Genomic DNA, 24,300 nt, shown 5'->3' on the forward strand with positions numbered 1-24,300 from the left:
ACACACGCGAAGGAGGGCACATTGGTCAATGAGCCACGCTCCGCAAGCTACAAGAACACTTCTGGTGGCCGAAGATGCAAAGCAATGTGCGCTGCTACGTTGCTAGCTGCGAAGCATGTCAACAGTTTAAGCGACTGCCGGGGCGCCAGCCTGGACTGTTAACATCTGTGGAGATACCCGAAGACATCTTTAATATGGTTGGCATCGACTACATAGGGCCGCTACCCACCTCCAGTGCTGGAAACCGCTACATCATTGTAGCTGTGGACTATCTGTCCAAATACATGGAAGTGACTGCCGTACCATCCCTGGCATCCACTCATTTAGTCGATTTTCTGCAACACAGGTTTGAATGGAGACATGGCTTGCCAAAGAAATTGGTATCAGATCGTGCCACAACATTTCGCAGTTGGTAACTACGAAAGTACCTTTCCACGGCGGGGGTGCAGCATCATTACACATCCGCGCTTCATCCCCAGGCAAACAGCCTCACTGAGCAAACAAACCAGAGCATTCAGGCAAGGCTTGCTCCATATACAAAAGTAGGACGGACAGGAGAGACCGATTGGGACGTCCACCTTCCGGCAGCTGTCTATGCGGTCAATACAGCGCTGAAGACCTCTACTGGTGTGACACCGTATGAAATCGTATATGGGAAGCTGCCCCAGCTGAAAGCGGTCCTCAGGCTAGATGCTCCCGTTAGCGTCACACGCCCTGACAGTTGCACAGTCACCTGCCAGAAGATCAGAGCTGCGGCGAAAGAAAAAGCTACACAAGCGCAAGAAAAACAGAAGCGCTATTATGACCGCCGCCGTCGACCTGCCCCTGCGTACAACATCGGAGACGAGGTGCGGGTGCGAAGAGGTGGCAACTGTCCAGGCAAGAAGCTACTAGCAAAGTTTGAGGGGCCCTTCACCATCACCGAGCACGTAGGAGATAATACATGGCGCGTTAGCACCTCGGATCCAAGCTTTGGACTTGACCGGCGGAAAAGAAATAACTTCGCCGTGCACGTGTCGCGCCTCAAGAAAAGATTACGCTGATTGGACTGAACTGTCATTTCTTTTTTGTTCGCCAGGTCTGCAGCATGGCCGAGTGTTATGTGGAAGTACGGCACCGTGTCTAGGCTGCTTGGGCGAAGAGCAAGGTAGAGGAAGAGGAAGTTGGCAGATAATAGAACAGCTGGCCCAGGAATGGGTGCTGTCTCTGTGTTTCTCATTCCGTTACTATATATATATATAGGTAATTCGACATATGAAATAAAAATTTCATACAAAAATTTTCAAGGAGATTTTACGGCTGTTTGTTATAGACAATAATTCGTTATATGTGGGCTCGATATACCTAGGTTTAACTGTATCAGTGAAAGAGTGGAGGAAGGGAAAGTTCTAAGCATTTATGAGGTGACAGTTTGTAGTGGTCAGTTTTCCACACTTTACACCTTGGCAAGGGTTCAGGCTGACTGAAAAGCCAAGCCGGTAAGGTATGGGCCATCCAAATATTCTTAGTGCCTAGCTCCCGACTGTTGTGGACCAAAAGACCATCGCATCTGACAGGCAGGCTACCTACAAAGCCCAACTTCAGATGGAAAGCAATATGCAGGTTCCTTGTGTGCAACTCCAAATGTTTCGAGCTAATGAGACTGCACGAAACAGAGTTTTACTGCACATACAGTCGTCGACCGATTTTCCGGACGTCGCGGGGACCGAAAAATAGTCAAGAATAGAACAGTCCGAAAAACTCGTTCACCCTAAAAATAAAGTTTATTAGGCTTAGAGTGGCATAAAAAATCTTTAGCAATGCCCTGCATCGTACTACGCTTGGAGGTGATCAGATTTGCTCTGATTTGCGCAAGACTGACATCGTCTCCGCATACAGTAGACAAAAGCATCACCGCGTTGGCGATCTCCACTACTGAGATCGAAGAAATGAGCCCCGTTACTTCGCACGTGACCTTCGCGATCAGCTCTGGCAGCGCGTCATTCGCTCCGGCCTTCCCATTCGGCAGGACCTTGAATAAAGTTGATTTCATTCATTCATTCCCATTCCGCGAGTAGCCCAGCGGAGAAGTGTAATTTTGCTAACTCTATAACGGCTCAGTAACGGTGCGCTGCCGGAGCTGATCGCAGAGGCTACACTTTGCACAACTTGGCTCTCGCGAATGCACAGGAGGTGGCGCCGATCGCACAAATACGAAGCCGCACATGTCTCCGAGGCACGCACACCACGTGCAAAATAGCAACCGAACTTTTAAAAAAATATTAAGAAGAAACAGATTTCACAAAAAGTAATCATGACGATAGTGCTGATCGAATAAAAGAAAAAAGTGCCGTCCCTAGAGTGTTTTGTCAGCTAAGCAAGAGCAGGTACGACCTCCGAGACGGGAGAATATGAGGCGCGCTCTTGTGCGTCCCCCAATCTTAGAGGCTATACAGCGGTGTCTGGAATCCAAGCCTGGGCAAGCCAGTGGAAAATCCAACATCGCGGCCTTCAAGAACGGGTAGCGTGACTCACGAGCGATTTAGTCCAAAAAATCGAACTTGGCAGCCTAAATTCGTCCGAAAAATCGATCGCGAAAATACATTAGCTCTATGGGAACCCTGACAGTGCATTTATGAAGTCTGGAATATCCAACAAGTCCGAATTTTCGGAGTCCGAAAAATCGGTCGGCGACTGTAGTATATTGCTGTCACTGCATCGCACTACAGGGGTTATATGAACATTTTTTCAATGCAAAACTTGCAACTTTGTTCTTTATAACTTACCTTCGACTTTCCTATGCAGGCTCGCTCTAATCTCTTGAACACAACAGCCTTCATGCACCCCTAGATATTCAAATGAGCTCAGTGCTGACAACAGGCTACTGTGTGCTTTCCCACATTCTTCTATATAATGCTACTAAGTTCTAACAATTGTTGGGATGTTTTACCCACACCTGGAAGACAATTTTGTAGTGAAGGGCCCCAGATTAATTTTGAAAATCTGGGAATCTGTAAAGTGCAAACCAAAAAGTGTGTTATTGTAACAAGTTTAGATACTTAATTTGCAATGGCTGTATTCAGCATTTATGCTCAATAGTTCCAAACAAACCATAAAACCTCGTCACATTACAAAATTTTCGCTATTTTTCACACTGCTTCACCAAAAAAAGCACCAGCAGCGATGACTCAGTGAAGACGGCGCTCTGCTGCTGAGCACGAGGTCACGGGTTCTATTCCCAGCCGCAGTCGTTGCAGTTGGAGGACGACGGAATTTAATAACAGTCCTGCACTTCAATTTAGGTGCTCATCAAAGAACCCAAGGCAATAAAACTTAATTTGGAGACCTCCACTGTGGCATCTCTCGCATGCCCCAGTGCTGCTTTGGGACATTAAATCCCACAAGTCAATCAGTCACTAACAAAGGCAGTGTGCAGTAAAGATGGCTAGAATATGGAACAGACACACTCATCTTAAGCTATTCTTCTGTGATTTGCTTGTTAGTTAGTTAGTGGTAGGTTTTTATGGCGCAAGGGCAACTGCGGCCAATGAGCGCCAAACACAAGGTTGATGGTCGACTCAGGTTAGTGGGCAGTAAAAGAGAAGGATAAGAAACAGTGGTGTATAGGGCCTAAAATAATTGAGTAATGATTACATTTAATGATTATGGGCAAAGCGTATGACATTTACAAGGTCATGCAGCTTCAGCAACAGTCCTTGTCAGGGCAATGAGTGCGGATTTACTTGTTGCATCTGCTGGTTCAGAATGCCAAATATGTTATCATTGCTGCACATCTTGCACCATGCAAACATGCAACAATGACGCTGATGTTTGTACAGTATAGGAAGGCCAACACAGGGGCTATGAAAGGTGCCTTAGCAAAGGGCTCTGCATTAATTTTCACCACCTGGGTTTCTTTAATGCGCACCAAAAGCTCTGCACACAAACACTCTTGCATTCTGCCCCTATCAGAATGCAGCAGCTGCAAATGTTGTAGCCGCTGAGCTCCCCTGCAGAGGGTCACTAGTACGAAAGTACAAAGAATTAAGATTATCACGAAGGCAACAAATGCTTTTGGATCCGACCATCCCACCATAATATGCCTGAAAGCACAGACAATCTCCTTAAAGAACTTAGTTTACATCAACAAAAGTCGCTAAACGAAACTTAAGTACAGTCGCAAGCAAAAAAGCCTAGGGACCACAGATGCTGCGAAAAAAAAAAGTGTTTTCTACAGCTTAGGCATGCAGGTTGAAATTAAGGGGGGATGCGGGGCTGAAAGGTCAACTTTTGAACTGACCTGCAGATTGTAACAAAATTTGGCAGGATGATTTGTGTTGTTATTACAACATGTAGTAAATATCATTAACCTAGCACAAATGGACAAACAAGTATGCACGTCCCATTGAGCAAATGGTGTCACCTTAGAAAAAGTATCATTCTAAAAATTCTAAAAATAGATAAAAGTTTTCTGAATAAATATGTTCTGAACACCCTATATTAGAGGATAGCAGAAGCCACTTAATATTTTATGCCTTGTTCCGTCGAATCCGCACCACTTGAAAACCAAGTTAAGTTTTTTTGTTGTCACTGTGATCCACAAATCTGTACTTTTTTCTTGATAGAAGCTATTTAGAAATAAAATATGTCCGTAGTCTTGTTCCTCACATATTTTCAGTTAAGGGCCCTGAACCACTTTTTGTCGAAGTAAAGAAATACATTTGAAGTGAAAATAGGCTACTTCAGAATCACTTTGCCACAAAAAGTACTTCAATGCGTTCAGCAGAAGCAGAGTTATCAGCACTCAAACACGGCATCTATTGTGCTCCCCATCCTCCTCCAAAGCCTTGCACTGCGAAAGCTACGGCGGAGCTGTCACTGTAGCGCGCAGTTCAAATTTCCGATTTGGTGCCTACACAGCGCTAAACGCAAGCCAAACACGGCTGTCCTCAGAGAGCCGCAGTGCGCTTAGGCACTGGACTCGTGGCGGCACCTCGTTGCGGCTGCGGTGTAGCCGACCGCAGCGACAAATAGCAGCCGCGTATTGGAGTGTGCTTTATGACAAAATAAAGTGCACAGAAAAGAGCGAGGATCATGGGGTTTTTGAAACAAGAGCGTTTGAGAAAAAGGTGACTTCGCGCTCTGCTTGCGAGCTCCACAGATCGCGCACAAGAGTAGAACTTGGCTGAGATGTTCACAACAACGTATGCTACCCGCGGACTATGTTATTTCACCAAGCCTGAGGGGTGCTTCAGGGCCCCTTTAAGAACAATCCAGCATACAGTTCTCATCATTGCAGTTTCAGAACGATAGTTTTCCTAAGAGTGCAAATAGGTAAAAAAAGTTCAAACATGCCATTTTATTTACCAGGCCACGGTGCTCAAATTAATGCCCCTGCTGCATAGGTTAGGCCCTCGCCTTCCACACGAAGGTTTTTAGCAGTGATTTATTCTGTTTTGCAATGATTTTTGACGTCCCAAACCTTTACCACGTCGAAGACTTCGTAGCGGGCATAGTCCACCACAGCGCCGACCACCTGCCGACTACAATGAGCTAGCAGAAAAATCTGGGACGATATGAAGATGACCAGCGCCGACAATAACAAAAATAGGCCTGGACACAAAAACCCTGGGGCGGGAAAAATGAAATGTCACGAGTTGCATTTCCACCAATAGAAGCTTCAGTTTCGGCTTCGCTGGCATTCCGGACTCGCCGTAGGCAAAAATTTTATTTATTTTTTTTGTGCGTTTTTCAATACTCTCAACAGAAGGTCTCTCATCACTAGAAAGTGTAGAAAACACTTTCTAACTAGTGAAGTGACTCCCCATTAAGCTCCTCTCCCTCTCTACGGCCACATCTTGAAAATGGTGTTCATAGGCGCTTTCGATGGGAAACGCGAGTCACCACTGGGTAAAAAAGCTCTTCCTTTTTCAGTCACGCTGATAATAACCAAGCATGACGAGGAGCTTCTTTATATGTTTAGGAATCCAAAACAAACAAAATTATAAAATTCGCTTTCCTGTGAAAATTACTATTTTAGTTCCACATCCCCCTAAGTGCTCCAGCCTACCAGCGCCTGCTCGACCAATGCAATCCATTGAGACAATTTCAGGTTGCACGGCTCTGCTAGAAGAAATTCCAATTTTTTCCTGATGCTGTGGTCTCTAGACTTTAGCTTGTCACTGCACATTTCTTATACACACTGACATTCCCCATGTGAAGTAGGTACCCTCAATTTGAGCGTAAAATTAGCAAAGAATTACGACTGTATAGAGCATGCAGGTGCACCAAACAAAATGCCTACCTCTGTCGTGCATAGCCAACAGCACAGACGATGGCTGTAGTTTACGGTAGAGCCATGCTGGAATAGGCTTCCCTGCACAGTCTGTGCTTTCGTCAAACTCCTGACGAAAGGGTGCATGAGGATCAGGCTCCGCGAGGATGTACCGGTAGCCATCCTTGTTGTAGGGATGATCAAGGGGGTAGCCGTTCGGTGGTAGCTTGGGCATCACCAAGTCACTGAAGAATACAATCGATAGGGCCACTATGTAGAGCTGTCAACACAGCCACTAACCGGCCCCACTTAAACTTGCAAAGCAGCTCTTTGATTAAAGAACCTATTCACCAACACATGGCAGGAAGCCTGGAAGTTAAAATGTACAGCTGGCAGACATGCATTTGTACAATGGAGATGACGACGATGCAAGGAGCCGCAGATTTTGTGGCAAAAATAAAACAATGGAAATGTTCACACAAGTATCCTTAAAGAAACCAAACACGAAAAATGCTTTACTCACTATGTGTAATGCATGAATATCTGCTTTACGTGGAATGAAAGTCATCAGGCATAATACAGCAATAGCAATCACGAACACACTTTGAAGGTACAATGACAATGCAAAATTGTTCAATTCTTTGAGGCAAAATGAAATGCGATACCCCATGGCCCAGAACACACTGCATATATGCATAACATATTGCTGTTGTGATAGTCATTGAGAGTGAGCTCAAGAAAGAAGTTATACTATGACTATTTCTTAACCCATCGATGACAGCAATACAGTCGAATGCCTTTATAACAAAGTACATGGGGTTTCCAAAATCATTCGTTACACAGGTCACTTCGTTGTAAAGGTCATGCACCGCACAGCTTGCAATGGAACTGGGACCGAATTATTCCTTCGTTATACAGGTAATTTCATTGTAGAGGCGTTCGTTGTAGAGGCACTCGACTGTACATAAAAGACATACACACCAGTCCTTAATTATCCTGTGGCAAATACAAAAGCAGACGGAGTAGCGAGACAATAATTCTCTATCTTATGTGTGCACAAGTTTTCACCAGATTTTGCCGACGCACCATAGTTAGAACAGAGGTCATGTTTTATGAATTTAGGCCCCTTGCTTATGAGAGGCAAGCAAATATTCCAAGGTTGCACAGTGTTTGTAACTTTTTATCTTCCATATTCTCATGGTCAAAGTAGCAACAGTCACATGATGTCACGCAGTGGAAACAGTCACTCCAGTAGATCATTCTAACAGTAACTAGCCAAGCATAGAAGCTCAAAAGTTGCATATAATTATAAACTGTTGCCAATTCTTGTTGACTACTGTTGTCAAGAATTTTTTTTACATACAATAAAAATAAAATGAGAGAAATTATGCATTTAAATAATGTTTTTGTGCTTTGCAAAATTGTGACACAGAAGGCCTAGACTTTGAGTCCCACAATTCCAGAAGGCCATAAACCAGAAAACAAAAAACACCAATTGTGCTCTGTGGCATTCTTCAAGTGCAAGTTTTCAATATGCCTTACATTCAGTTCAGTTTTCAATTCATCACCTAAAATGAACTGAAATCTAGCTATGGTATGAATTGAAATTAGCATAGCTACCAGCACAAGAAAAAGTGAAATTCAAATGCCAAAACATACAAGCTGCAGCAATGCTAATTACCCACTAGGAAACTCCTTTGTGGTTGAAAAGTCCTAGGACAACACTAGAGAGCTAATAAAGGCAAGAAAACAAAACTTCAAGTCCTTTGTAACACAGGGATATCAGCCTGCTGACTTCTTTTTACCATGGGTACTGTATGAATTTCCCCCACCTTTTGCTAATACATTTGAAGCCTGCTTTTCAAAACCAGCTGCAGCAAGTATTAAGAGCACTTATGACAACCCATGAATCTGAGCTATAGTGATATGGTATCTCAATAATAGTCAATCGAGTTAAAAGTAATTGAAGCAACTTAAGTGGATGCTCTCAACACGAGAGGGGTATCACTATCTTTCAGTACAACCATGCTATCTGGACTAACTTCCAAAGTGGTGCTATATATGTAATTTCATGCATGGCACATACTGCCTCAGAGGTTCCAGAAGGCTGTACAGGCTTGCTACAAAACTAGAATATTGAGCATGGATTCATTTCAAAGAAAAGCCAGAACTGGAACCTAGTCTGAATGTGCATCTGAATGTAAGCCATAAGGCCTCAACAATGGCAAACATTACATATTACTTCTGCACCACCCCTGGCACTTTCCCCCCTCAAAAAAAAAAAACACATTATTTTCTGGAAAAGACAGGTGCACTCTGGCAATCATGATCACAGCTAAAGAAGCTTGAAATTCCTTTACACCCAATAGCTGTTGTTTGCCACTACTCTTGCAGCTGTAGCTATATGAAACAACAGCTTTACTGACTAAACTTTCACAAAGGAATGGGTGCTGCAGAAACTCAGCACTCAACTAATCACACAGACAAAAGAAGACACCAATGCAACCCAATAGAAGGCTAGAAAACAGTCATCAACAGCTTTCAAAATATCTGATCAATATGGCAAGTGATATTCACATGAAGATCTGTCATACAAGCACAAAATTTAGAGCATCAACATTCATAAAAAAAATTGGAGGACGCTTAAGCTTCACCTTTAAGAGTGGAACACGATAGCGTTATCGGCCCCATTCGCATCGCATGTTTCTTTATGAGTCGGCTTCACTGCAACACACAATGTGGGAACCAGCTAACAAAGACCAAGCCTACACCGATCCCCTTATCGGCTTCACTTTTAAACACAAATGTATTGCTGGGAAGACATTTTTCCAGGGGTAATATAGGCCACCTTATATCAAAATGTGAAGGCTCTAGGACCTTTTTTTATTATTTGATTAATTGCTTGCTGTTGCCCCGAGGCGCGCGCGTGTCCCAAATGCATTAGGCAGGCTAAGTCCCAGTTTTACCCGCCGAGGATGCGAGCGCCATCTGGAGGTGTTTTAGGAAGTAGCCTACTCGGTCGCACCGTTGTTGTATGATAGAAACGCTGTAAAAGAGGTTTGTGTTTGTGTTTTCTCGTAACAGAATTATGTTTTCTCATACATTCAAATTACAATCCGATGCTATCATGTCTGCAGGTTGTGGTTAAGTCGTACTCTACAATTTTCTGATGGATGTTACTTTGAGAAATTCAATTTTGTTCACTAACGCTTTGCACCATGTGGAGGGACTGCGCGATAGGGGTAGTTCGGGATGATTTTCTGAGCCGGGCAACGCCCCCGAAGCCAGATTTTCTGCTACACGGGGCTCTTAACGCTATCGCGTTAAAAAAACGAAAAAAGAGAAAAAGGGGGGGTATCACACTGAGCTCATCACAGCCGGATGTATGACATGTAAATGTGACACCAGCAAATGTTCTGCTTGCAATCAATCAGAGGTCCACAGAGATTTCGTCTTGGCATGCGCAAACCAGCCTGAGCACATGAAGGTACCCAGATCCAGTCACCCAGTGAATGTTCACAGTCAATAGATCTAAGTGTTACTCAAGGTTTATCATGCAGAATCAAAACTGCACACACTGCATACATGAGTGCAAAGGGTGTGAATACTTTCTTATATGCACAGAGTCAATGTGTAGCTCAGCGACGTTCAGGGTCAGTTTCAAGTTAACTGCTCTTTCCAGACAGTTTCAGTGCTTACTGCATAGGCCAAATAGGGAGTGCCAGCCTTCCCCCACGTATCATGTTATAGCAAAAAGCAGCAGCCTGTGCACTGCCCTATTTAAAATTTTAAATGTATGGATTCACAGACTCGTGGAACCCAACAAATGCCAACCATGGAACACTTGGGTTCCTCAGAAACCAGTTTAGGAAACCCTGCTCTAGGTGCATGGCGAATGTCTGAAGTTACACGACACACTTACATCCCTATTTAGTTTCTTGGGAAAACAACGCAGCAATATCAACAAAAGTCCCCAGAGGTAAAATGCTTTATGATGCTGCTGGATGAGACCATTCCATTTTATCAAGTGCCTCTCAGACTCACTCACATTAAAACAGCTGTCTTCAGACAAAGTTTTAGGCCACAAAGAAGCAGTAGCTAAATGGCAACAGCAAAATGAGAAGCACCTTCTGGTAGTGCATTATGAGTATCCAACAACAAAACACATTACCCCCAGATCCAAGGTAATATTGAAGCTGCTATTACAACTTGGGAAACACTGCACACAATTGCTCGAGTTCATGATTTATAATTCCAGCTAACCCACCTTTTATTCTTCTTTCCCGAGGTAGCAGTCTGACTTTCCCCTGGCAGCTTCCGTTTGGTGCCTCTACCTTTACCAGGAACAGGATTGCCTGGAAGAAGAAAAGGACACCATGATCCAATACAGAAATTATATTTCTTTTAACAAGGAAGCTAGAGCATTTTACCGCAGTTAATAACAAACTAAATTAATTGGTTGAAAAGAAAAAAGCAAAATAAATAGGTAAATTGGTCAAAACAAATGGAATCAGATTATCACATGGAGCAAACATTTCAGCCTAAATGAGTAGAGAAGATGAAGAAGAAGAAGGCAGACAGAATGGATGGACAACAACAGGCAACCTTTAATCAGAGGTACTACAGCCAAAACACAAATATAAAGCCAGAAAGAAGAATTGTGGCTCAGTTCATAGAAGCATGTATGGGAAATCACTGCCACATGAACTATTGGCACCCAGCTACATTTTCCCATAGTGGTTTTACATAAACAGAAAGACCAACACTAGAAACACTCAAGCCATTGCACACAGTTGAGAATAGGATAGGAAGTAACGAATCTGTCAGCCATGTGTAGCTCCACTGCGAACATTTCACCTTTACATTTGTTTTTACAAGAGTGCAGGGAGCCACCACCAGTCCAATCGGGCTTCTTCCCCAGTCATTTCACCTTGAGTCCATTGATACTGACATAAGCTTGCCACAGCTTATCCATCATTCAATTTATTGTGGGGTTTAACGTCCCGAAACTGCACAGTGGGTTATGAGGAATGCTATAGTGGAGGGCTCTGGGTTAATTATTTTTTTTTTAGAATAGAATCCACTTTATTTCCAACACACAAGTTGGGGGCCCCCCAGGCAAAAAGCTGTCTCAGACAGCTTGACGGGACCTGGGCGCCCATATAACCCCATGGGGCTCTAAAGTGCACCCAAAACTAAATACACAAGCATTTGCACAATTCACCATTGAAATTCAGCCACGGCATCCGAGAGTCCAAGCAGTGACCTCTTGTTCAGAAGCAGAGCGCCATATACAGAGCCACCGCGACGAGTCACTCATCCAACTTTATGCAAGCTCATGCAATCAGATTCGTTCTCATACACTAAAGAGAACTATACTGGCTTAAACTAAGCCAGTTTCCCATAAATTTTCCTTTAGTGCACACAGAGTTACTATAAAAATTCAAGAAATAGTCCATGTCCTCCTTCACTTGCATCTTCAGTAGGCAGTAGAGCCGTGTAATGGCAGGGTGAAACTTGCCGATAACTTAAAGGGATACGGACACAAAAGTTGGCGGGTGGTTTTTTGCGTCGGAACAAAAGTTAAACTGTTGAAATGACAGATACAAAAGCCGTTTTGAAAAAAAAAAGAACGAGAAACATCTTATTTTGCAATTTTCTGTTGCACCTTGCCTCCAAGCGGCCGCCGGCAGAAGCTGAAATTTGACGTCATAACACCCAACCCCAGCGCACGGCCAAGGTCAGCCTAAGCTGCCGCAGTGTTTCCGAGGGTGTCGGTCCCTTGCAGCGTTTGTTTAACCCCTTTCGGCGATCTTCGCAAGTGGTCCGTCCGAAACATTATCGGCGTCGGCGCTCCACGCACGTGGTGCGTCTTACATGCGCCTTCCCCCGGTCGTTGCTCGCTATTGACGCGCTCGTCGCAGTGGAAGGAAATGCCCAGACAATGCTGTTATAACAGCATCGTCGGTCGTGACACGCCGTCGCACACGTTTCCCAGAGACGAGAAGGTGCGTAAACTTTGGATACCTGCCTGTCAGCCATCACACCCAGTCTGGAGACCTCTAAAAAATTACTTCATTTGTGCGGACAACTTCATCAACGATGATTATGTGACCAGCCCGGCTGTGCTGAAAAGCCTCGGCATGCCGCTCAAAAGGCAATGCTGTGAGAAGACGACTGTGCCATCGGTCTTCTCACGAAAATGCAAGGCAGAAATGATCAGCGGCGCAATTGAAAAGAGGAGGTGAGAATATGTCGGTACTGTTTTCGTTCACTTGCAGCCTTCTTGAGCAGTGTGAAGGCGAGGCTGGGGCAAGATGCCCGAGGCTGGGCATGAAGGCAGTAATGTCTTTAAAATGTTGGCAAAGCATAGTAAAACAATACAAGGCTACCGAGCGCGACTCACGAGATCAGACACACACACAGCTCTGCTTCTCCACAGGTAAAAGCAGAAAAAAACTGGGCAGAACGCCAGACAGGTGTTGCCATCTGTCGGTCAGCTGGGGAAGTGGACGTGAGAGTCTCAGAGGTAATGATACCTCACAGCAGTTGCTCACGCCGACGGCATAAACTACTATTCATTCATCCATGCAGTGCTGAAGTACCCCACAGCTGCCTCGCCTGTGTGCGCTCTTGAAAAAGGAAGTTTACACAGGAAATGACAAATAATTCTTGCACAAGTGTGTGATGCAGAGCAAAATTTTCGCGCTACAGTTCGCGAAAACCTGACCGGCACTTCTACGGCCGCCTGCTCTTCGTCGCTTGATGCGGAAGGCTCGTAACCATGAGCGGTAATATTTCTTGCCAAGTTGGAATGGTCCTCGTCTTCAGATGTGTACTCATTGCTGGTAGAGGCACCAGAACTCGAATCCAGGCTCGCGATGGCGGCGTCGGCGCGCTTCGAATGACTGCGGCCGGCCGGCTGGCTATCCGACGAGGGTGTCGTGACGTCACGCCTTCCAACTCCCACGGGTCGGGCAGTGAGGCGTGCGCTCACAAAAATGCCAAAAATAAAGGCATCGGCTCAAAAATGAGCTAAGTGACTCCTTCTTTTCGGTGTAATCACACACTGAGGATTCATTTTCAGCATTTTCGTAAAATTTTCAAGTTTTGTGTCTGTATCCCTTTAACTAAACGCGGATTGCACACTGACGGCAGCTAATCAACGAGCAAACCGCCATATAAAGCATGCACTATCTCCCAGTCCAAAAACTGCAGTCTACAGAGAGGACAGTTGCACAGAGCACATTAAATGCAACAAAGAGGAGAGAGAAAACAGTGCATTTATTTCCAAAAAACAGCATGTTCCCAGTAGATTTTAACAGTAATGAGAAGGCTCAAATGCTTGCCTGAAGAAACTTGTGAATCCACATTGCGACCCTGGCCACCCCGAACAAGGCTCTCGTAGTTGGGTCCAATCTTTTCTAAATCCTGAAAGAAAAGGCGTCACTTCAGAGTGAGTGCACAGAGTGCTGGAAAGCTGTCTTGTAGTTGGATGCAGGACCAAGCTTTACTCTTTCATTACCATAACCATTCAAATCAATCACCCATTTCAGCACATTGAAACCATTTCTCAGTTACATAACGCTATTCAGCAGGTAGTCAGGAAAAAGGCTTTTCAAAATAAGTTTTGGCTTTGTTTCTGTGGAAAACTGATGATTTTTTATGCAACTGTTGGTAAACTGAGGTGTGCAGATTGTGGCAAAAATTCGCGTGATTCTTGCCTTTCGCCAGTTCTGGAAAAATAAAGTGTGCGGCTCATTATTACAGCCCATAAACACCGCTTTTTTTTGTATCAGAGTACCAGCAGCAAGTCAAAGGACATCATTACATGATTAGATTTACAATCTTGCAGTGCTGATGGGTGATCATTGGAAGAAATAGTAAGCAGCCATCCACAGATAAGTTTAGGTTTTACCTCAGAGCGATTTTATTTCCTCTCAAGTTGAGCTCAAAATGTCTTCTACACGTCCAACATGAAGAGCAGGGTTTTCAGAATAACAGTTGCAGTTTAAGAGAAGTGCCAACTTCGACCAGTTGTTCAGAATTGAGCCCCTCCAGCAGCTGCTGGAGCTCGATGGTAAAATAGTTTGAAAGTTTATTTAACATAAGTAAACTATACCATTAGAAAATACACACTTTTGGGACCCAACAAACTTGTTAAAGGTTCCCTACAAAGCTTGTTAAAGCTTGCAAACCAGTACCAGAACTTCGAAACCATCCCAAGAAGATGCAAAAGAAGTGAAACTGCAAGCTAACCTGCGTGAGTGCAAAAATAAAAAAAAAAACAACCATTTGGTACCAGAAATAGACTGCCTACCTTAGCCTCACAAGGTAAAGAAACAGCTTCATTGCATGGAACGGGCGCCAGTAAGGCTAACCTTTTTATGTTTTGTACTTGAAGAACAGTTGTGCGCCAGTCATTACCATTATTATTTTACAAAAGTGTTCTTGGAACACACATCTGTGAAGCAGAATTTATTAAAAATTTATGTATTTCAACTTGTGCATTTGAAAACAATTACTTTACTCAATTAACAATGCTGCATTATATGTTAAAGTGTTGTCTGTGGTGACAAAAAATTTTCTTAGATCCCTGAACAATGGCCATTTTCTCATAATGATGAGTTAATGAGTCAATGAAGAGCAACACTAAATCAGTCTTGACTGGCAAAATGTCAGAAAAATGTTTTTATTCATTTCACAGGGAAAAATATTTAGTGCAATAAATGACAGTCTTTTTATTTTTTCAACTTTGTGCCGAAACATCAGTGCCACTATGTCTGTGTGACATTGCAGATTTCAATGCATTTTCTCGCATTGGCTTCATTCTCGCTCATGAAGAGTACTCAAAACTTGCTAGGTTGTCTTTAGTAGAGTTCTTCTTTACCAATGAACAATTAACTAGAGAAAAGTAGACACAGTCAATATCTGTGACATCATAGCAAGCTGGTGCAAAAACTTAAGGGTGGTGTCGCCATCTGTTATTCATTTTTGTATCTTTTTTTGTGGCTTATCAAACAACCTCCGACGACAAGATAGCCATTTTACTTCTACAAAAGCATAACTTAATAACACAGCTTTAAAAGACACTAAAAGAAAATTATTTCACCTGTATTAGTCGGTTATCAGTGTAAAATATCAAAAAAGCCACTCTTACCATGAGAAAAGGTTTGATAAGCCAGAAATGATGCAAAAACAAGACAAGTGGCAACGCTTCTTTGAAGTTCCCGCACCAGCTCGGCGTGACGTCATTGATTTTGGCGGCGGCGCTTCGGGCCTAGTTCATTTTTCATCGGTAAAGATAGACTACATTGTATTCTGAAGCTGTCAAGCATTGAACTTCACAAGTTTCAGGAGCTTTTACTGAGCCAGAATAGACCAAATACAAAAAAAAAATCATTTTAAATTCGTGACGTCACATCGGCGTGCCGGTGTGCTGAGGTTTCAACGTGAAATTCAAAAAAATTTAACTTTCACCTTCATTTTCTCTTCTAATAATCAACACCACAAATTAGCGAGAATAGAGTTAATACTCAAACAATCTAAACAGATTTTAGTGTTTCTCTTTAGTGTCCCATTAAAATGGCTGGAAGTGCGTCGCCCATGCTGCATCAAGTTTTGTGACTACTTCCTTTGCCTACTCACTGACTAGAGATGGGTCGCTCAGGAGCGAGCCGGATCTTGTGAGAGCGAGTGAGCGGTCGTTCAGTAAAAATGAGCAGCGGTTCTTTTGGAGAAAGGGAGCCGGTTCTCTCGCGTTCAGAGAGCCGTGCCGATGCGTTCCGTCAGAGCCGGGTCTTCTGCTGGGTGCGACTTCTGCGCCATCTATTAGCGGTACGACAAAACAACTGCCCTCCCGCCCTTCCTCGCAAGAGTCGACATCTATTAGCGGTACGAGAAAGCAACTGCTCTCCCGCCCTTCCTCGCAAGAGTCGCCTTCACCCCCTCGCCTTCGGCTGAAGAGCGAAAGAACCGCCGCTCACTTACTGAACCACCGCTCCCTCGCTCTTCAAAAGAGCGGCTCAAAAGATCCGGCTCGCTCCTGAGCGCTCAGGAGCCAGCCGCTCTTTTGAAGACCGAAGGAGCTGTGGTTCAGTAAGTGAGCGGCGGTTCTTTCGGAGTGAGGAAGCCGGTTCTCTCTCCTTGAATGAGCCGTGCCGAACCGTTCCGTCAGAGCTGGGTCTTCTGCTGGGTTTCGATGTTTTTCGATTTCTGACCGACGAATGGTGGCCGGTGTGGGCCGACTCGCGCTACTGGTACTCGCTCGCAGTATGTGGTGTGCGCAGCAGTCCCCTTGGTTTTTTGTGCGTCTTATGGTGTGGCACCCGATGCCACCGAGGGGAGAAGTAAAGAAGTCTTAATTGGCAAAGGATGGCACCGTTCGTTGTCTGCTGCTGTTCGAACGATGTCGCACGACTCTCACCGATTGAAAATCGTGCGCTGGTCCAATAACACTTCGAAGATGGTCTTCCGTGTCTTTAAAGGGCCCCTAAACCACCTCAGATATTTTTTGAACATTTCAAGTAAACGCGCATCGAGTTCAGAATGCCGTCACGATCAACGATGGCAAACGCTGCAGCGCTACGCGCTGCGGGAGTGCCAAAAAAAAACAATGCCGTTCTCCTCCCCTCGCCTTTCCGGTATCCCCAGCGGGCGGCACGATGTCAGCAGGGAATCTGGTGATGTCAACTGTGGAAACGATGTCCATTGGTTGAACAAGAACCTACGACTTCTGGTTACTCTGCTAGCAGGTACGCGCGCTTTCTGCTCTTCCTCGTCGTGTTGCTCGTTTGTGCGCCCTTGCGAATCGGCAATTACAGCCCGCAACGCAAGTGCCAAATCGCTCGCGTTCCAACACAGTCGTGCTTAGCGGTCTGATTAGCTGCGCGAAGAGAGTGCGACAGTGTTAGCCTTTCCAGACGTGCGCGCAACACAGGGTCTATAGCGGTACGCTTCGCATAACACTGGCTGGCACCGCACCAATAACGGGTAGCCGAGAAGCGCTGAGTCACGTTACCGGCACGGTAACTCATCGCACGCCGTTTGCCATGCGCGGGCCGCCGTTCAACAGCGGTTCTTGCTCGCGAACGGCGAGATTTCCTTGCCGTACGTAGAGAGGATGAGATGGGGACTCATTTATGCGGCAGATTAACCGCCGCTGATCGCTCGACTACGCCGATATTGTCTCTAGGCCTTGCCTGGTTCCCTTCAAAGCTAAAACGGACGGCGCTTTGAAATGAAATACCGACGCTCACAAGCCGCAATATTTTCTTATTGTTGTTATCGCTCTTCGCAATACTTGTACACAAAGAAGAAAAATACGCTGATATTAGCGGCGCCGTCGTCTGCGATGCGAGCACAGCCGAGCCCGTCGTCTCCCGGCTGCAGCTGATGTTTTCGTTGCCGGTGGCGGAGACGCGCAGGCTCGCACTCATCGATTGGGCCATTGATGGTGCAGCAAGTGGGGCGCCGGCCGAACTGCCGTCTACTTTGGACACCTCTCGCGGGGCAGACGTTCTACGGCACTGGCGGACGGTTCGGCGCCGGTATATGTGCCGCTAGCGTGGACGAGACCGGAATTACGCAGTGTTTTGAGAAGCGCATTGGCGATGACGTATGTCACGTGACCTTTCGAGAAGCACTCGGCGAGGAGGGCAGACCAGCCGGTGAGGAGAGTAGCGAAGGAAAGAGCGAAACGAGCGAGGGCCGTTTTTCTGTCATCAAACGCGTGTAACTCCGCTATTACGGCACCATTTCGAAAAATTCTCGCGGCTACGCGTTCGTTGTAGACTCGTGCACAACTGCGACACTACAAATAAATACCTTCAAAAACATACAAGCTTCTGTAATGACGAAGTTACATTTTTTTTTCTGAAAAAAGTATGTCGCATTCTGCCTGTCACAGTATCATAAGCATTTTATTCCCAATATCAGAAAAGAAAGCTTCATTACAACAAAAAATTCACGCTTTTAATATATGTAAAAATATTCTCTAAACATAGCTAAAAATACCATAACACGGTTATTAAATTATGCATATATCGTTTTTTTTTCGAAGCCACATAACTCTATAATATGCATAACACAGGTTACACGTTCAAGTGAACCAGTGAGCCGTTCAAATGAACCGGTTCATTTCAGTGAGCTGAGCCGTTCCGAGCCACTCACTGAAGTGAGCCGTTTTGCCCATCTCTATCGCTGACTGCTTTGTGCGTGTTCTACTTGACAGGCATGTGGGGAACATGCAGCTCAATCATCTCACTGACATCCCACGCCTGGCCACCTTTCTTCTGGCATCACAATAGCACACACAATAAGCCCTGTTACAGCAAACTTGGCGGCAAATTCTAACGCGCAACTTCCAGAACATTTTCTGCTCTCATTTTAAAGTGATATCTACTGCTCCAAGGGCAGACCAGAAAGTAAAGTCACAAACCTTGTTTAAAGACAGATTCAAAAGATGCCCGCACCTCAACTGTTGGAAAATCAGTTTTGCGAAATCCCGCAAGGTGGAGGAAGTATCATGAAAGAGAAACATTGTCATCCACCCGAATGTAGCATGAAACTACAAAGGAAACCCATATGGGTTTCTCAGAAAGAATGCTTCACAGTTGAGGAAAACTTCATCCCGGACCAGGACAAATTCTTTCGCAACTGCGAAGCATTCTTCCCGAGAAACCCATATGGGTTTCCTGTGTAGCTTCACGCTACATTCGGGTGGATGAAAATATTTACCTTATACCTCAACTGCTGCTCCTGCACTGACATCACAAGCAGCAAGCATGCATACTACGCCAGTAGAAATCACCATGCAATGTGCACGGATTGCGAGTGTGGACACAAATCTTTGAAACTGCTAAAAAAACTACATCACTTGTAGTCGTGTTGTTCCCTGCACATGACCATATGGCCCAGGACAATGAATTATACAAATATATATATAGATATAATGCCAGCAGGGTTAGCTCCTGCAAGCACAAGGTGATGATGATGAGTGCATGGCTCAGCTGGCAGAAGGCCAGTCTAAATCGAAAGGGTTAAATGTACAATTCTGGGCTGAAACAGTTTGGCAGTTTTTCTTTTATCCGTGGGGAGAGACCCGTTCTGGCCCATGCTCACCATGCTTCATTGAGGTTTTGTCAGAAAACAGATTAAACTTCGCTGACTTCACATGCAAGTATTTCCTTCCTGAAAGTGGGCTTCTTGGATTTTCGGAGTTCTGGCAGCCCGCTGGCAGCCAGACGGCAGCCAGCTAGTTCTGGTTCTGATAGGCAGTCACATGGGCTGGGATCCCAAGAGAACCCGGAGCTGCCCGAAGTTTGCAAAATCGAACGCCGGGACAGCGCTGGCCGCAGGAGAAATGTAAACATGCTACCAGCATGGCAGCGACCGGTGTGGGCGGCGCACGCGCGGCTTAGTCGGCCCATTTCTGCGTTGCCACCTCGGAAATATATAGTTGCATTCAGGAATATGATCACTTTTGCGAGATTTCGTGCGACTCGGCACAGGACGCGCACTGTGCAGCTCACTTTGCACAGCGCAACAAACGGCATGCAAGGCGTCTGATTCCAAGACGCCAAATCGCACCTAAGTGATCGCTAAAGCGATTACGTCAGCCACCGGTGACATTTGACATCATTTGACAAGACACGAAAAAACAGGATATCGGGTACGTCTAGTTACAGTAAAAGCTCGATGATACGATCACGGCTAATACGAATTTCCGGATGATACGAATTTTTCTGTGGTCCCGGCCGAGCCCCATTACTTTGCAACATGCTAGAGAACGGTTGTTACGAATCGATTTTCAGCCTGCGTCGGTTGATACGAATAAACGCCGCCCCACCGACGGCCGCGAAAGAGAACAGCGCGCAGTCACGCGCTTTCTCTCCTTCTCTTTTGGTGCGGAGGCGCGGCGCCGGACAGCGCGGACTCCGCGACTGGGCGGGAAGAGTTTGAAGCGGTGGCGCTTCAAGAAATAAATGCTTTTTACGTACATGTGCCTGAGTGAGTTCACCTCTGACTCTTTAATTTAGCTACAGTCGAATCTCGTTAATTCAAACATGCTGACTTCGAACATACCGCGTACCGACAATGCTCTTAGCAGCGCGCCAAATAATGTGGCGGCGCCTCCGACCGGCATTGCTCCGACACCGCCATAGAGCAAAAACTCAGGAGACCCCTCAATGCCGCGCGCGAAGGAACGGGGGGAAAAAAAAAAAAAGAACTCGCGGCGGAAATTTCCCCCTCTCTCAAATTGGAAGGTCGCCGTTTCTGCATCGCGCCGGAACAAGCGTGTACGTGCCGACTAGAGTGTTCTAGAATATGGACCATTGTCTAGTACACTCTAGTGCCGACTAGAGTGTTCTAGACAACCGTATTCTAGCACACACTAGTGCCGACGTCTCAGCCACGCGGATAAAATGGCAGTGAACCCTTCTCCTCTATTTTCTAGTCACATGCTGACCTTGCACGCTGCGGCAGCAGCGCAGAGGGAAGCAGCGGCGGAGGCACAGTCGGGCCAACGAAACTGCCATGCCCGCAAGCGCTCGCTTCCCGATAACGGCAGAAAACGAAACTTCAGGGGGCGGCTAAAATAAGCTGGCGCCAGCACGGCGGCGGGCGCGCACGGAGTCGAAGGTGAGAGAGCTACGAGGGAGTTGAGAGGGAGGACGAGGGGAGCCACCGAAGCGGCGGAGTTGACGCGGCCATATCCGCTTCCCTGCCGCCCTCCTCCCTCACCTTCGACGGTCTCCGCGCGCACCCGTGTGCCGGCGCCGCCCGCTCGCTCCCTGAAGCTTCGTTTTCTGTTGTGGGAAGCGACCGTTAGCCGGCGTGGGCAGTTTCGTGGCCCGCGCTTGCTATGTGCTTGCGCGCCGCGATATTTCACAACTCGCACCGTTCGTGCATGGTGCTATGGTGCACGAATACTTCAAAAATACGTCCTTTTAATTCGAACAAATTTTCGGGCCCCTTCGAGTTCGAATTATCGAGATTCGACAGTAGTTTTAATTGTGTTTCGATGATACGAATTTCGGCTAATATGAATATTTTCGTGACCCCGTGAGATTCGTATCATCGAGCTTTTACTGTATACGCATAAAATTTCGCACATGCTTAAATTCGATTTCAGTAAGTTTCTTCCAGCTGATGCTGCTCCTCATAATTCTCCTGTGCTGAAGGAGCTGAGGCTGTGGCTGGCGCGTGAAAATGCACGCCACTTGTAACCAGCGAAAAGCTTCACACGAAAAATAGTATTGGTCGATCATGAGAGCAATAATAAAGCTAATGTACGTGCAGTCATTACTCATCTCAACAAGTGCATTCATTTAACATCAATGACCTATATATAGTTAGAACGCATTGATTTTGAGCTGCCCCCCGAGATACGACGGAGAGACGAAGTGAACACAGGTTAGCTGCAATGCCTACGCTAACTGCAGGAAAAAGACATATCGCCGCATATACGCGAGCAATGTGAAAACGGATACCACCAGAAAAAGACATGAACTGAAAAGGCACCGCAATGTGCGGGAATGAGCGTCTACAACTTCAACAACTTGCGCGGAACACGATGCAGATACCATGCAAGCATGATCGAGAGCGCAGCACGCTGTTCACGGCCGAGAAGAAGCATTCACGGGACACAAAAGAAAGCTTCAAATGGTTTGCCGCCGCTCGTATGGCACCGCCGCACAAGGCGGATGGGTGCGTCAGAATCCTAGTAAGATAACGCTAGAAGTAATGAAATCAGCGATCCACTCACCGCGCCGACATCGGGAATCACTTCGACAAGTACCCGAGTCCAAAAGCACACCAGCCGCGGCGGCGCACGCTAGCGTTCGACACAAGCCAGTTGGCTGAGTGAGGTAAAAGTCCTCAAGCGCCCGTGTTGCAATCCGTCAAGTCCCCACAAAGATGGCTGCGAGCACTCATCTTCTCTTTTTGTTGCCGGCTAGCCAGATAACTTCCAGAGAGCAGCCAGACCAAAATTGTCCTGGCTGATTCTGGCAGCCCGCTGGTAGCCAGAAGCACCCAGCCTGAGTAAAACAAACGCAGGGCGGAAGTGCGTCACGCAGTGGGCGGAGCAGCCCAAGAAAAACGAAGGCACTCTGGCTGGCTCTGACAGCGCGCGGGTAGCCAGAAGTGGAAAATCGAAGAAGCCCAGTGATGGATGGACTCTTACCGTCAGGATGAGCCCAAAATATGGGTGGGCATCAGTGACTTCCCCCGATTCTGTTTTTTCTTCGCACACAAAAACATCCGTGTCTTTGGTCTGGGAACAAAAAAAGAAGAGAGAAGGCAAAAAGACTGATGATAAGATAAAATGCCAAGAGGAGAAACACAGCAGTACTCGGAGCAACAAGATGAAATCTATTGGCTGAATTTGAAAACAGCCACATGCAAAAACAGATGTTGAGTCTGCAGATCTTTCTCTTTCAAATCAGCAGCAGAAACAAATGAAAATGATGTTCGCTTAAAGGGTCCCTGAAGCGGTTCGGACAAATTTTGTAGACGCGTAGGGTGCAGCTACAGTAAAACATTCGCGTCACAATTTAAGTGAAGCATCTCACATTAAGAGAGCTACGGACGATTCCAAGTTACCCTCCTCCCTAGCCATGCATGTCCTCCTCAACTCGCTCGCCGAGTGATCGGGGCTAAGCTCCGCCTGTGCTGGCTCTACGTCATGTTGTGACGCACGTTGTCATCTATTTCCGGTTGTCTTGGAGCCAGCGCGCGAAGGCTCACCAACCTCTCCACTCGCCGCCCGGCCGTCGATCCCCAGCGAGAGCGATCAAGCAGCGTGCGTTGCGAGCGTTCTGTCGCAGCGCTGAGCGTGTCCAGTATTCCGGTAACCACAGGCGAGATCGGTGTTTTGACAGACAGCCAGAGGCGTAAACTAAAACCCCTCCATACCGCTGTGATGAAGGAGCTTCGTAGACTTACGTGAGCAGCCTGATTGGCATGCGCGGTCCAGCCATCTGGTGGTGCAGAGCTTAACCAGCCAAAAACAGAGCTAATATTCCTGTAACCAAGTGTAAAACATTTTAAACATGACGTGTTCAAGATTATGCTCCTGCCAAAAATTTGAGCCAGCAGCAAAGTAGAAAAAAAACTTGGTTACTGCTATATTAGCTGTGTGTTTGGTTGAGCTTTGTGCCACCAGGTGGCTGCACCGTGCAAGCGAGTTCATGTTTTAACCTCCATTCATCACGTAAAATGTGGTAAAGTGGCCAGTACACTTGCGCTTGCGTTTACTCTAATACCGGACACGCTAAACTCTATTGTGGCAAACATTCGACGTGAAGCGACAGCCACAAACGTGTAGATACTGGCGCCGTTTGGATTGGTTTGGATACCGTAAGTCCGATGCGCTGCAGCCACTCCGCATGTCTGCTGCCTTGCAGTGGGGCACGATGTCGCAGCGGCGCACGATGTCGCAGCTTGACATGTCGCCGATCGCTACGTTTGTAGCCCACAACGCAACAAGGGCGAACTGTGGTGTTCACAAAAAGAAAGAACAAGACCAACACTGACCGCGCAGCTCTCGTCAACACGGAGCACGTTGTAACACAAGCAGACGACACTTGCTGTGGGCCGGAAGTGCCTTTTGTGTAGTGATACATGTCCTTGTGCATTCTCTTTCAGTTACCTTTTTATAGAAACAAATTAACCAACATCTAAACTATTACGAACAAAATTTGTTTACCATAATGTTGGAAAAATTATCGATGACGGGCTCTGGGCAGCAAATCAGATAGCTGGCCCAGTGACGTATTCTGGGCAAATCGCGTCATCTGGGCACAAAAATCAGCCGCTTGGCGTGCTGCAATCGGTAGCGATGTACATTTTTTAAAACCTTATAATAAATTACATGCTTTATGTGAAGCGCTTAGATGCGTCAATTAATGATCAGAAGGACCTACTCTAACGACTCAGTACGTTTGTACAGAATCGTCAAAATCGTTTCAGGGTCCCTTTAATTGCGAACATTATCTGCTAACAATTAACTTTGATAAACACATTTCTACACCGCTTTTAGA

At 46.0% G+C, this 24,300-nt stretch overlaps 1 protein-coding gene across 2 annotated transcripts in view; it reads right to left on the reverse strand.

The window, feature by feature from the left end:
• Window positions 1-24,300, reverse strand: part of LOC119437628 (set1/Ash2 histone methyltransferase complex subunit ASH2-like) — a 162,531-nt gene that overhangs the window by 94,539 nt on the left and 43,692 nt on the right. For both annotated transcript variants that reach the window (XM_049660748.1, XM_037704621.2), the window contains 4 exons: window positions 22,443-22,532; window positions 13,603-13,684; window positions 10,521-10,608; window positions 6,284-6,498 (listed from right to left, as the gene is read on the reverse strand). In XM_049660748.1, coding sequence (XP_049516705.1) covers window positions 6,284-6,498; window positions 10,521-10,608; window positions 13,603-13,684; window positions 22,443-22,532 — 475 coding nt within the window. The remainder of the gene's footprint in view (window positions 1-6,283; window positions 6,499-10,520; window positions 10,609-13,602; window positions 13,685-22,442; window positions 22,533-24,300) is intronic.

Source organism: Dermacentor silvarum, chromosome 1, assembly GCF_013339745.2.
Source record: "Dermacentor silvarum isolate Dsil-2018 chromosome 1, BIME_Dsil_1.4, whole genome shotgun sequence".
Classification (NCBI taxonomy): domain Eukaryota; kingdom Metazoa; phylum Arthropoda; class Arachnida; order Ixodida; family Ixodidae; genus Dermacentor; species Dermacentor silvarum.